The sequence below is a fragment of the Cebus imitator genome, unplaced genomic scaffold, assembly GCF_001604975.1.
Source record: "Cebus imitator isolate Cc_AM_T3 unplaced genomic scaffold, Cebus_imitator-1.0 Scaffold599, whole genome shotgun sequence".
Lineage (NCBI taxonomy): Eukaryota > Metazoa > Chordata > Mammalia > Primates > Cebidae > Cebus > Cebus imitator.
Window position 1 is genome coordinate 938,877 of NW_016107914.1, and position 12,012 is coordinate 950,888.

General features: G+C 50.7%; 1 protein-coding gene across 1 annotated transcript; it reads left to right on the forward strand.

The window, feature by feature from the left end:
• Positions 1–3,753: 3,753 nt before the first annotated feature.
• Positions 3,754–7,767, forward strand: MAGEA1 (MAGE family member A1). Its single transcript, XM_017516719.2, has 3 exons — positions 3,754–3,766; positions 6,587–6,658; positions 6,734–7,767. Exon 3 carries the CDS (start codon positions 6,799–6,801, stop codon positions 7,753–7,755), a length of 957 nt encoding a protein of 318 aa, XP_017372208.1. The 5' UTR covers positions 3,754–3,766; positions 6,587–6,658; positions 6,734–6,798; the 3' UTR covers positions 7,756–7,767.
• Positions 7,768–12,012: the final 4,245 nt, after the last annotated feature.

Genomic DNA, 12,012 nt, shown 5'->3' on the forward strand with positions numbered 1-12,012 from the left:
CGCGTGGAAACACATATGTCATCCTCACCACCAGCCTTCACTGGTGCCCCTCCAGTCCTTTGCTCTAGCAGACTCCTAAGAATGGAGTCATTGCAGTACATTCTTCAAGTTTTTGCATGTCGGTGAGAACTTGTTGCATTGACACTTCGAATGTGAGCTTGGTTGCGTACAGTATCCTTTGCTCAGTATCCTTTTTCTTATCGTCTTAAATTTTCTTCTAGCATAAGGCTTTCTGATGAACAGTTTGAGGATACTCTAATTTTCTTTCTGTTATACATGTATTCTTTCTGTCTCTCTGGCTGAATATCCAAAGACTTTTTTTTTTCTTTAAATTTCAATCATTGTGCTAGAACGTGTTGTGGTTTTGCTTGCTCTAGGCTGGTTTCCCCATGTACATGCTGTGCTCTTTCAAAGCTTTTGTTTTGTTTTTACACATTTTATTCTCTGCTCTTTTCCTTTGCTTTGGTTTTTATCTTGGGGGACTCCTATTACATGCACACTAGATTTGTTTTGCCTGCCTTCTGTATTTGCCACTTTCTCGCAAATCTTCATCTCTTTGTTCATCTTTTAATGTAAACATTGGCCCTGCTTTGCTTTTTCTATTTATCTTAAAGCATTATATGTCGCGTTTATTGATTCTTGGGGGCGTTTTAAGGAAAGGTCTTAATGACTGAACATTAAAAAAATATTTTATTTATAATTCTTTCCCAGGCCTTTTCAAATTTGCCATGCTTTCCCAGGTCTATCGCCTCGTCTCTGAGTTGCTTTAATAATTCTGATTTACGTTTTGTTTCATATGTTGAATCATTTTCTCAAGGTCCTTAGCTTGCTTTAAAATAAAGGATTTACAGGCTGGGCGCGGTGGCTCACGCCTGTAATCTCAGAACTTTGGGAGGCTGAAGCAGGCAGATCATGAGGTCAAGAGATGAAGACCATCCTGGCCAACGTGGTGAAACCCCGTTTCTACTAAAAATACAAAAATTAGCTGGGTGTGGTGGTGGGCGCCTGTAATCCCAGCTACTCAGGAGGCTGAGGCAGGAGAATCGCTTCAACCCAGGAGGCGGAGGTTGCGGCGAGCCTAGATTGCGGCACGGCACCCCAGCCTGGACGACAGAGTGAGACTCTGTCTCGAAAAAATCCAAAAAACAAAAAACCACAAAAACGAAAGAAAGAAAGAGAGAGAGAGAGAGAGAGAGAGAGAGAGAGAAAGCAAGCGAAAGAGAGAAAGAAAGAAAGACGGAAAGAAAAAGAAAGAAAGAAAGAAAGAGAGAGAGAGAAAGAAAGAAAGAAAAAGAAAGAAAGAAAAAGAAAGAAAGAAAGAAAGAAAGAAAGAAAGAAAGAAAGAAAGAAAGAAAGAAAGAAAGAAAGAAAGAAAGGAAAGAGCCCCCAAAACTTTACAGTTTCACCTGCACGTCTTTCTGGGATGTTTTTGTCGTCTGGAGGGATATTATACTGCTCCTTATTCTCTTCTCTGTTTTAGCAACTTTGTACGGGATTTGCCTTTGGGCCACTTGCTAACTAGTTTTCCCTTGAAATTCGTCCCTCTGCAGTTGTGGCAGGGTGGGAGAGGCTAGGTTTTCTGATTTCACGTATGAAGAGCACTCTCTTCTGGTGAGTGTGGGAACTGTGACCGTCTGTCCGTTTAGTTTCTATCACACATCTGCCACTTGTTCTCCTCCTCCCCTGTGATTTGAACTTTCTCTTTTTTTTTTTTTTTTTTTTCTTTTTTTTTTTTTTTTTTTTTTTTGCCCCTACTGTGTCTGTCTTGCTTTACTTGTCTTCTAGTCCCACAAGTTTCTGCTCAATGGTGGCCTTTGTCCTGGAGGGAAGTTTTGGGAGTTAGTTGGGTCTAGTATGTCTCAGCGCCTTTAGACCTTCGGGGTGATGGTGAGCCCTCCCTTGTTTCTCCTCTGGGAGACTGTGGGCTCCTGGATAGTGGGGGGATTGGCCCCTACCTGTCTGTGTGCCCAGTGGCTGGCACAGGGGCGGACCCCACCCCGAGATGTCTGTGAAGACACTGGCCCACCAGCCCCACTCACCACGTGCCTGTCTCCTGGAGCAAGGGCTCGTTCAAGCCTGGGGCCCCTGGTTGGTGACAAATGAGAGAAACAGACCCCCGCCTCCCCCAGGTCTCCTCGATCCCCCCCCCCCACCCCTGAACTGGTTGGTCCGACAGCCCTGGAAGGCCTTTTGTCACTAGGCCTGCTGGGGGCCCAGGTCACCAGGGGGCCCACCTGCAGGCAGGGGAGGGTGGCACTTGCCTCTCCCTGCCTCCCTGCCTCTCTCTCTCCCCTCTCTGCCGCCCAGGCCCTTCTAACCTCTGCAGCTTCACAGTCTGGCCCCCGCCGCCCTCCAGCATTCCCCTTCCCTTCAGAAGCCACTTGGGCCACTCTAGCCATTAGTGGGTCCTCTGTGCTGCAGCTAGGCCAGGGGACTTGCCTGCCTGCCTGGATTGACGGACGGCTACTCTCCCCCCAGCCCGGGCAGGAGGCGGAGGGTGGAAGAGAGAAGCACTCACCCCTCTCACAGGCACGCAGGGCCATGTGGCCAGACTGCTTCCATGTTCCTGTGCCCGAGGCCTTCCCTCCCAGCACTGTAGCTTATCCCTGGGGCCGCTGGGTGCTACCCTCTGATTGCGGCTGCCTCTGCCTCGTGCCTGAGAGTGACTGCGGGTTCACTCTCCCGACCTACGGGGGCCACAGAATGTGGCTCAGCCCCTCCTGTCAGCCATGGAAGACCCTGGCAACCTTGTCGCCTGAGCACACCCTTCCTCCCACTGCCACCTCATGGGACTGGGGGTCAGAGACTTGGTCGGAGAGGAGCAGACACAGTCGGCAGAGGATGGGGGTCCAGGCTCTGCCAGGCATCAAGGTCAGGACCCCGAAGCGTGACTGAGGGTCCCCCAACCCCACCACCGCCACCACGACCTAAGCCCCGGGGTCGCCGCCGGCATCCCTCCCCCTGCAACCCCCAATCCCTCCCATATAAACGTCTTCACACCCACCCCTACCCGAATCCAGGCAGCATCCGGTTCCGCCCCTACTGTCAACCCAGGGAAGCCCTGGTGCCCAGATGTGACGCCACTGACTTGCGCATTGCGGGTTAGAGAGGAGCGAGGTGCTCGACGTGAAGGGCGGCCTGAGATCAGCGGAGGGAAGCGGGCCCAGGCTCTGCAAGGAGGCAAGGTGAGACGCTGAGGGAGGACTCAGGACACCCCCATCCCAGATAGAGGGCCCCAGATGATCCAGCGCCACCCCTTCTGGCAGCCCTGGACCACCTGGGGGCAGACTTCTCAGGCTGGGCCACGCCCAGCCCCCTGCTGCTGAAGCGGCTGGGGACTCTGGAGTCAGAGCTTGTGTGACCAGGGAAGGGCTGCTTGGGAGAGGACAGCATCCAGGCTCTGCCAGGCCCCATGCTCAGGATTCTCAGGGAGGGCTGAAGGCCGCCAAGACCCCACTTCAACGCCCATTCTCTCGGCGACCCAACCCCCGCTTCACTGCCATTCCCACTCATCTCCCATCCCACAACCCTGATCCCCATCTACCCCGCCCTTCCATCCACACCATTCCCACCAGAACTCCCACCCCCAGCCCCACCCAGGCAGGATCCGGTTCCGCCCCTGCCATCCACCCAGGGAAGCCCCGGGTGCCCGGATGTGACGCCACTGACTTGCGCACCGGGGGACAGAGGAAAGCGAGGTCTCCATTCTTAGCGGCGGCCTGAGTTCGGAGGAGGGAAGCGGACCCAGGCTCTGTGAGGAGGCAAGGTGAGAGGCTGAGGGAGGACCGAGGACCCCCCACCCCAGATAGAGAGCCCGAAATATTCCAGTGCCGCCCTTGCTGCCAGCCCTGGACCACCCGCGGGAAGACGTCTCAGGCGGGCCGCACCCAGCCCCCTGCTGCTTAAGCCTTGAGAAACACCAGGTTTTCCTCCCCAAGCTCTGGAGTCAGAGGTTGTTGTGACCAGGGCAGTACTGGTTAGGAGAGGGCGGGGCCCCAGCTCTGCCAGGCATCAAGGTCAGGACCCAGAGAGAGGGCTGTGGGCCCCCAAGGCTGCACTCCAATCCCCACTCCCCCATTCCCATTCCCATTCCCATTCCCCACCCAACCCCCGTCTCCCCAACCACCCCTCCGTCTTCCCCCCATCCCCACCCTCATCTCTCTCATCCACCCCACTCCCATCCCCACCCCCGCTCTGGCAGAATACAGTTTACCCCTGCTCTCAACCCACGGAAGCCCTGGGTGGCTGGATGTGACACCCCTGACTTGCACCTCAGAGATCTGAGAGAAGCCGGATTCCTCTGATGGTTCTGAGGGGCGGCTGGAGGTCCGCTGAGGGGAGTGGCCTGAGGCCCTGGGAGGAGGCAAGGTGAGAAGCTGAGGGAGGCCTGGGGAGGCCCCCCACCCCAGGTTGACGGTCCCCAAGTGATCCGACACCACCCCTGCTGCCAGCTCTGGACCACCCAGCCGGGGCACACTTCTCAGCTTAACCTGCAGGGCACTCTGGCCACCCCTGGCCCCACTACCACTTAACTGGCAGGCAACTCTGGAGTCAGAGCTTACGTGACCAGGTCAGGGCTGGTCAGGAGAGGGTAGGGCCCAGGCATCAAGGTCCAGACATCTGCCCAGCATCAAGGTCAGAACCCTGAGAGGGATCTGAGGGTCCCCCACCCTGACCTATATCCTCCTCTCCACCCCTACCCCACTCACATTCCCATCCCACCCCCCCACCCCACCCCACCCCACCCCACCCCAACCCAACCACATCTTGGCAGAATCCCTGCAGTCAACCCACGGAAGCCCCAGGAATGGCGGCCAGGCACTCGGATCTTGACGTCCACATCCGGGGCTGATGGAGGGAAGGGGCTTGGGGAAGGAAGGGGCTTGAACAGGGCCTCAGAGGAGCAGAGGGAGGGCCCTGCTGGGAGATGAGGGAGGCCTCAGGGGACCCAGCACCCCAGGACAGGAGACCCACTGCACCCGCACCCCTGTCTGGGACTGAGGCTGCCTCTTTCGGCCTCAAGAATCACAGTGATGGGGACTCAGATCACCGTAGGGGTGGGACCCAGCCCTGCCAGGATCATGAGGAGGAAGAGGAGGGAGGACTCAGGTGACCTTGGAATCCAGATCAGTGGGGATCTCCACCCTGGGAGATCCAGGGCCCGGTGGCCACATGTGGCCCATACTTCCCATACCTTTGAGGTGACAGGGAGGACAGGGCTGTGATCTGAGAAGTGGGGCCTCAGATCAAGAGAGGGAGGAGTCCCAGGATCTACAAGGCCCAGGGTGTGCAGGTTTCATGAGGACTTGGGAATACCCCCGGCTCAGAAAGAAGGAACTCCACAGAGTCTGGCTGTCCCCTGTTCATAGCTCGGGGCGGGGGAGGGGGGGGAGGACCAGATCATGGACAGCCCTGTGTGCCAGTCTCACTTGTGCCACAGGCAGGAAGTTGGGGAGCCCTCAGGGAAATGGGGTCTCCGTTAAAAGGGGGATGTCCACTCATTTCAGGGAATTAGGGGTTGAGGAACCAGTAACCCAGACAAGGCTCTTGGAATCCTCACCCCAGAACCAAAGGGGTCAGCCCTGGACCCCTCACGCAGGGGTGACAGGGTGTGGCTCCATCTCACTCCTGTTTCCAGATCTCAGGGAGATGAGGACCTTATTCTCAGAGGGTGACTCAGGTAAACATAGGGGACCCTATCTGGTTGAAAGACAGAGGGATCCCAGGATCCGCCAAGGGTCCGGGTAAGGGGCGTGGGGCGTGGGGCGTGAGGCGTGAGGGACGACTGAGGATACTCCAGGGCCAGAATGCTGACAGGGACCGCAGAGAAGTCTGCCCTTCCCCTACTGTCACCCCAGAGAGCATGGGCAGGGCTGTCTCCTGAGGTCGCTCACTTATTGTGGGATCACTGATGTCAGGGACGGGAGGCCTTGGTCTGACGGGGCTGCACTCAGGTCAGTAGAGGGAGGGCCTCAGGCCCTGCCAGGGGTCAAGGTGAGGACCAAGCAGCCTCCTCGCCCAGGACGCATTAATTCCAATGAATTTTAATATCTCTTGCTGTTCTTCCTGCGTGGACCCAGGCACGTGTGGCCAGATGTGGGTCCCCTGCTGTCCTTCTGTTCCCTATCAGGGATGTGAGTTCTTGATCCGCATTTCTCTGAGCAGCCAAAGGGTGGGATTCAGGCCCTGCCAGAAAAATGTGAGGCCCCTGCGTGAGTACAGAGGGGACCATCCACCCCATGAAAGTAGGGATGTCACAGAGTCCAGTGGTGGATAGCAGTGAGGGGCTAGGGCTGTGCTCGCGGTCTGCACCCTGAGGGTGTGTGGATTCCTCTTTCAGGAGCTCCAGGAACCAGGCAGTGAGGCCTTGGTCTGTGGCACTGTCCTCCTGTCACAGAGAGCAGAGGATGCACAGGCAATGCCAGCAGCAGATGTTTACCCTGAATGCACGCCAAGGGCCCCACCTGCCCCAGGACACATGGGACTTGAGAGAGTGTGGCCTCACCCTCCTTACAGTCAGTCCTGCAGAATTGACCTCTGCTGGCTGGCTGTATAACCTGAGGCACCCTCTCATTTCCTCCTTCAGGTTCTCGGGGGACAGGCCAACCAGGAGGACCGGATTCCTTGGAGGCACAGGGGAGCATCAGGGAGAAGATCTGTAAGTAAGCCTTTGTTAGAGTCTCCAGGATTCCGTTCTCAGCTGAGGCTTCTCACACGGTTCCTCTCTCCCCAGGCCTGTGGGTCTCCATTGCCCAGCTCCTGCCCGCACTCCCGCCTGCTGCCCTGACCAGAGTCATCATGTCCCTTGAGCAGAAGAGTCAGCACTGCAAGCCCGATGAAGATCTTGAGGCCCAAGGAGAGGCCCCGTGCCTGGTGGGTGCGCAGGCTCCCGCTACTGAGGAGCAGGAGGCTGCCGCCGCCTCCTCCACTCTGGTCCCAGTCACGCGGGGGGAGGTGCCTGCTACCGGGTCACCAGCTCATCCCCAGAGTGCTCAGGGAGCCTCCGCCTTTCCCACTACCGCCAACTTCACTCGCTGGAGGCAACCCAATGAGGGTTCCAGCAGCACCAGCCGAGAAGAGGAGGGGCCAAGCACCTCTCCTGACCCAGAGTCTGCGTTCCGAGCGGCACTCAGTAAGAAGGTGGATGAGCTGGCTCATTTTCTGCTCCTCAAGTATCGAGCCAAGGAGCCGGTCACAGAGGCAGAAATGCTGGAGAAGGTCATCAAAAATTACAAGCACTGCTTTCCTGTCATCTTTGGCAAAGCCTCCGAGTCCCTGAAGATGATCTTTGGCATCGATGTGAAGGAATTGGACCCCACCGACCAGTCCTATATCCTTGTCACCTGCCTGGGCCTCTCCTACGACGGCCTCGGGGGTGATAATCAGATCTTGCCCAAGACAGGCCTCCTGATACTCGTGCTGGGCACGATCGCAATGGAGGGCGACAGCGCCCCTGAGGAGGAAATCTGGGAGGAGCTGAGTGTGATGGAGGTGTATGATGGGAAGGAGCACAGTGTCTATGGGGAGCCCAGGAAGCTGCTCACCCAAGACTGGGTGCAGGAAAAGTACCTGGAGTACCGGCGGGTGCCCGGCAGTGATCCCGCACGCTATGAGTTCCTGTGGGGCCCAAGGGCCCTTGCTGAAACCAGCTACGTGAGGGTCCTGGAGCATGTTGTCAAGGTCAATGCGCGAGTTCGTATTCCCTACCCATCCCTGCGTGATGCAGCTTTGAGAGAGGAGGAAGAGGGGGTCTGAGGATGAGTTGCAGCCAGGGCCGGGGGAAGGGGGCTGGGCCAGTTCACCTTCCAGGGCCCTGTCCAGCAGCTTCCCCTGCCTCGTGTGCCTTGAGGCCCATTATTCACTCCAGTTTGAAGAGAGCAGTCGGCGTTTCCGGTAGGAGGTTTCTGTTCTGTTGGGTGACTTGGAGATTCCCCTTCGTTCCCTTTAGGAATTGTTCAAATGTCGCTTTTAACGGATGGGTGAATAAACTTCAGCATCCAAGTTCATGAGTGACAGTAGTCGCACAAAGTTCTGTTTCTATAGTATAAGAGTAAGAGTCTGGTGTTTATTCAGATTGGGAAATCCGTTCTATTTTGTGAATTGGGATATGATAACAGCAGTGGAGTTAGTATTTGCTCGGAAATGTGAAGAAATTAGCCGTAAGATAGATGAGATAGAGAACTAAATAAATTAAAATTCTTGCCTTATACCTCAGTCTATTCTGTAAAATTTTAAAAAATATATGCATACCTGGATTTCCCTGGATTCTTTGAGAATGTAAGAGAAGTTAAATTAGAATAAAGGATTGTTCCTATTCACTGGCTCATTTCTTCTCCATGCACGATGAGCATCTGCTCTTTGGATGGTCCTGGTTTGGTGGTGGAGATGCTAAGGTAAGCCAGACACACCACTACCCATAGGGTAACTGCAGTTACGTAATGAAGGTGGCAAGATATCCTCTAGAGATATAGAGGAAAAGTGAGAGAGGGGTGTGGGTGTGGGGCTCCAGGTGAGCGTGGTGGAGTGTAAATGCCCTGAGCTGGGGCCTTTGGGGCTTTGGGAAACTGCAGTTCCTTCTGAGGAAGCAGATTCCAATGAAGCTGGGTGGGTCCAGGGCCAGATTCTCAGAGGTTGCGAGAAAAGCCTGGAATGGAAAGCTGCCCTGAGCAGCTCTTTTGGACGGTGACGGTGGAGGAACAGAAGGGCCGTCTCCACCTGGGGCAGCAATGGAAAGGGTCCTGTGCTTTTGTCTCAATGCTGTGAACACAGCGCAAGTGCTAGGTGATGGACACCCATCATCTGCAAGGGTTTCCTGAGAGAGAAGCATCAGTCTGCCTGGAAAGGAGACCCAAAACGCACTGCCAGGTGCTTTTCTGCCTGACTGGGAGAACCAGTGCTGACTCATACAAGGAGACATTCAAATGAGGTTATCTCACGTGCAATTTGGCCACTTGTAAGCAAGATTTTGAGTGGTGCCAAAATGAATCAATATAGTTGTTTGGATGGCAAAGCAGATGGGAGACAAGGGAGGAGTTGGTCTTTGACTTGAATTCTAGGAGCTTTGAGCTACATCTGGCTGGGGAGATCTGCACACCCAAAGTTTTGAAGTACATTATCTTAGAGGCTCTCAACTACTTACTCCGGTTATCTTTAGTCATTTCTAGTTAATTATTCTCCTAAATTCCGCTAGGTATGTATGATACCAACACATTGACAAACAAGAAATAAGAATTTCCAGTTTGGGGGAGTCTAAGATTTCAGCTTTTTGAAATTTTGAGCTTCATGCAGGCATTCTAATCACCTCTAGCTGTCTTTTGTTATTTGCTTACCTAGGTCCCAGAAGGTAAGCAGAGAACTAAGTCTTGATTCCAAGAAGAAATAAGGGCTTAGATTTGTGAAGCATGTGTTTTCTATCTTCTCTTTCCTTACATACGTTCTAGTAATTTCTAGTCATTTCTAGTTAGTTTCCTAAATACCACTACTTACCTCTACTACTAAATCAAGAATCCAATAACAAATAAAAATTCAGAGTTGAGAAGAATGTGATTTTTTTCCGCTTGCTGGTTTCAAAAAGTTATTTTGGTTATATTCATTATCTCTATCTAAATATTTCCTAAATAAAGTTAGTTTTTCCGTAATAGTAACTCAATATTCTAGAAATAAATAAGTAGTTGGGGTTGAAAGTAATGTGTCTTTCCACTGCTTGGATTTGACAAGTTTTTCATTGTTCTTGTTACTGCTGTGTCTAGTAAGCTACTTGTCTATATATCACTAATTCTCTGCAGTACTAGTGCTTTATTTCAACAATAAATTAGATGCAAGAATTGAGAAGAATGTGTTTTCCACTATCCGGCTTCAACTAGTAGTCTCTAGTTACGTTTACTTAGTTACCTACTTGAATATCAGTACTATACTGTAGTAGTGCCACATATTTCCAAGAGAAATCATCATTTAGATTTGAGTAAAATGTTTTTTTCTATTACCAAGCTGATTTTTTTCTAGATATTTTTAGTTATTTACAGTAACCTAGGTGCCACTGTACTTATGGAGAACTAACACAGTGTTTCGACAAGAAAGGAGTTCTTGGATATCACAGGAATATGTATTTCAGCTACTTGAAATGTTTTTTTCTGGGTAAGTGCTTATGTGGGTAACCAGGAGTTATCTATATAACTAACACCTCATGCAACAATAAATAAAAAGTTACGGGTCAGAAACACGTGTCTTCAATTCCTGGCATGAAGTCTCTACTCTACTTATTTCTATTCTAGTTACTGTAATTAAATTGTTATCAAGTGATCAGTAGTTCTCTATAGTGCCAACGCATGATTTCGTATACTCAATTCCATTACAGGTAACACACTTGCTTCAACAATGAAGAAGAATGTAGAGTTGGGGACCGGCACAGTGGCTCTCATCAGCAGTTTAGGAGGCCGAGGTGGGAGGAATGCTTGAGCCCGGCAGTTTCAGACCAGCCTGGTCAACAGAGTGAGACCCTGTGTCTACAAAAAGGATGAACGTTTTAAAAAAGAACGATTTATTTTCCTTTGAACATATACCCAGTAATGGGATTGCTGGGTCAAATGGCAGCTCTGTTTTAAGTTGTTTGAGAAATTTCCAAACTGCTTTCCACAGTGGCTGGACTAATTTACATGCCCACCAAGAGTGGAGAAGCATTCCCTTTTCTCCACAGCCTCCCCAAAATCTGTCGTTTTCTGACTCTCTAATAGTGGCCATTCTGACTAGTGTGAGATTGTATCTCATTTTGGTTTTTCATTTGCACTTCTATGACGACTGATGATGCCGAGTATTTCTTCATGTGGGTTGGCTGCTTGTATGTTATCTTATGAGAAGTCTCTGTTCCTGTCTTTTCCCCACTTTTTAAATGCGGTTATTCATTTTTTCCTTGTTGAATTGTTTAGGTTGCTTACAGACTCTGGATATTAGACCTTTGTTGAATACACGGTTTGCAAATATTTTCTCCCATTCTCTAGGTTGTCTATTGACTCTGTTGATAGTTTAACTTAATGTGCAGAAGTTCCTTAGTTTAATTAGGCCTCTCTTGTCCTGTGGGGTGTGTGTGTGTGTGTGTGTGTGTGTGTGTGTGTGTGCGTGTGCATGCATGTGTGTTTGCAATTGTTTTTGAGAACTTAGTCATAAATTCTTTCCCATGTCCAGAACAGTGTTTCTTGAGTTTCTTCTTCTTCTGGATTCTTATACTTTGAGGTCTTATATTGAAATCTTTACTCCATCCTGAGTTAATGCTTGTATATGGTGAAAGGTAGGGTTTTCTAGTTCTTGGCTTCATCTAACTACCTCAGGTTAACTAGTTGAGTGGAAGACTGTGGGTACCTATTGTACTGACTAATACTACCAACCTGAGATAAGAATTTCTAGTTGAGAAGAATGGTTGCCGAACTTCCTGAATTCCACCAGTTTTCTTCAGGTTTCTGGATAGCTCTACTTTTCTCTAGGGTGCTAGTTATCTAATTACAACTAGAATTCTATGGTAAGAATTCATGATCACAAGAAGAAAAGAAATTATAGGTGAGAAAGATGTGTTTTCCACTTCCCGGCACAAACTGGTTACGGCTCATTTACTATTTGTCTAGGTAACATCGTTCATCTACTGAACTAACTATGTATTCCAGAAAAGCACTTATGTAGAGTTGAGAACAACATGATTTTCAGACTCCAGGTTTTGGCTAGTTATTCCGGTTATGTCTATTTGTTAGTATTGGCCTAGTCACCTAGGAAAACTAGTTACATAGTTTCCCTACATAACTAGTTAATACAGTTTCCCTAGGTGACTAGGCCAATAGTAACGAATATTATAGTTTCCCTAGGTGACTAGGCCAGTAGTAACAAATAGACATAACTGATTTATTCGACAAGAGCTGACTTATTCAACAAGAAAAAGATGTGATATTTAAAAACAATATGTTTTTCCAGTCCTTGGCTTCCACTTTTTATTATTGTTTATCTCTTATGTGATATTTACTTAAACATCTC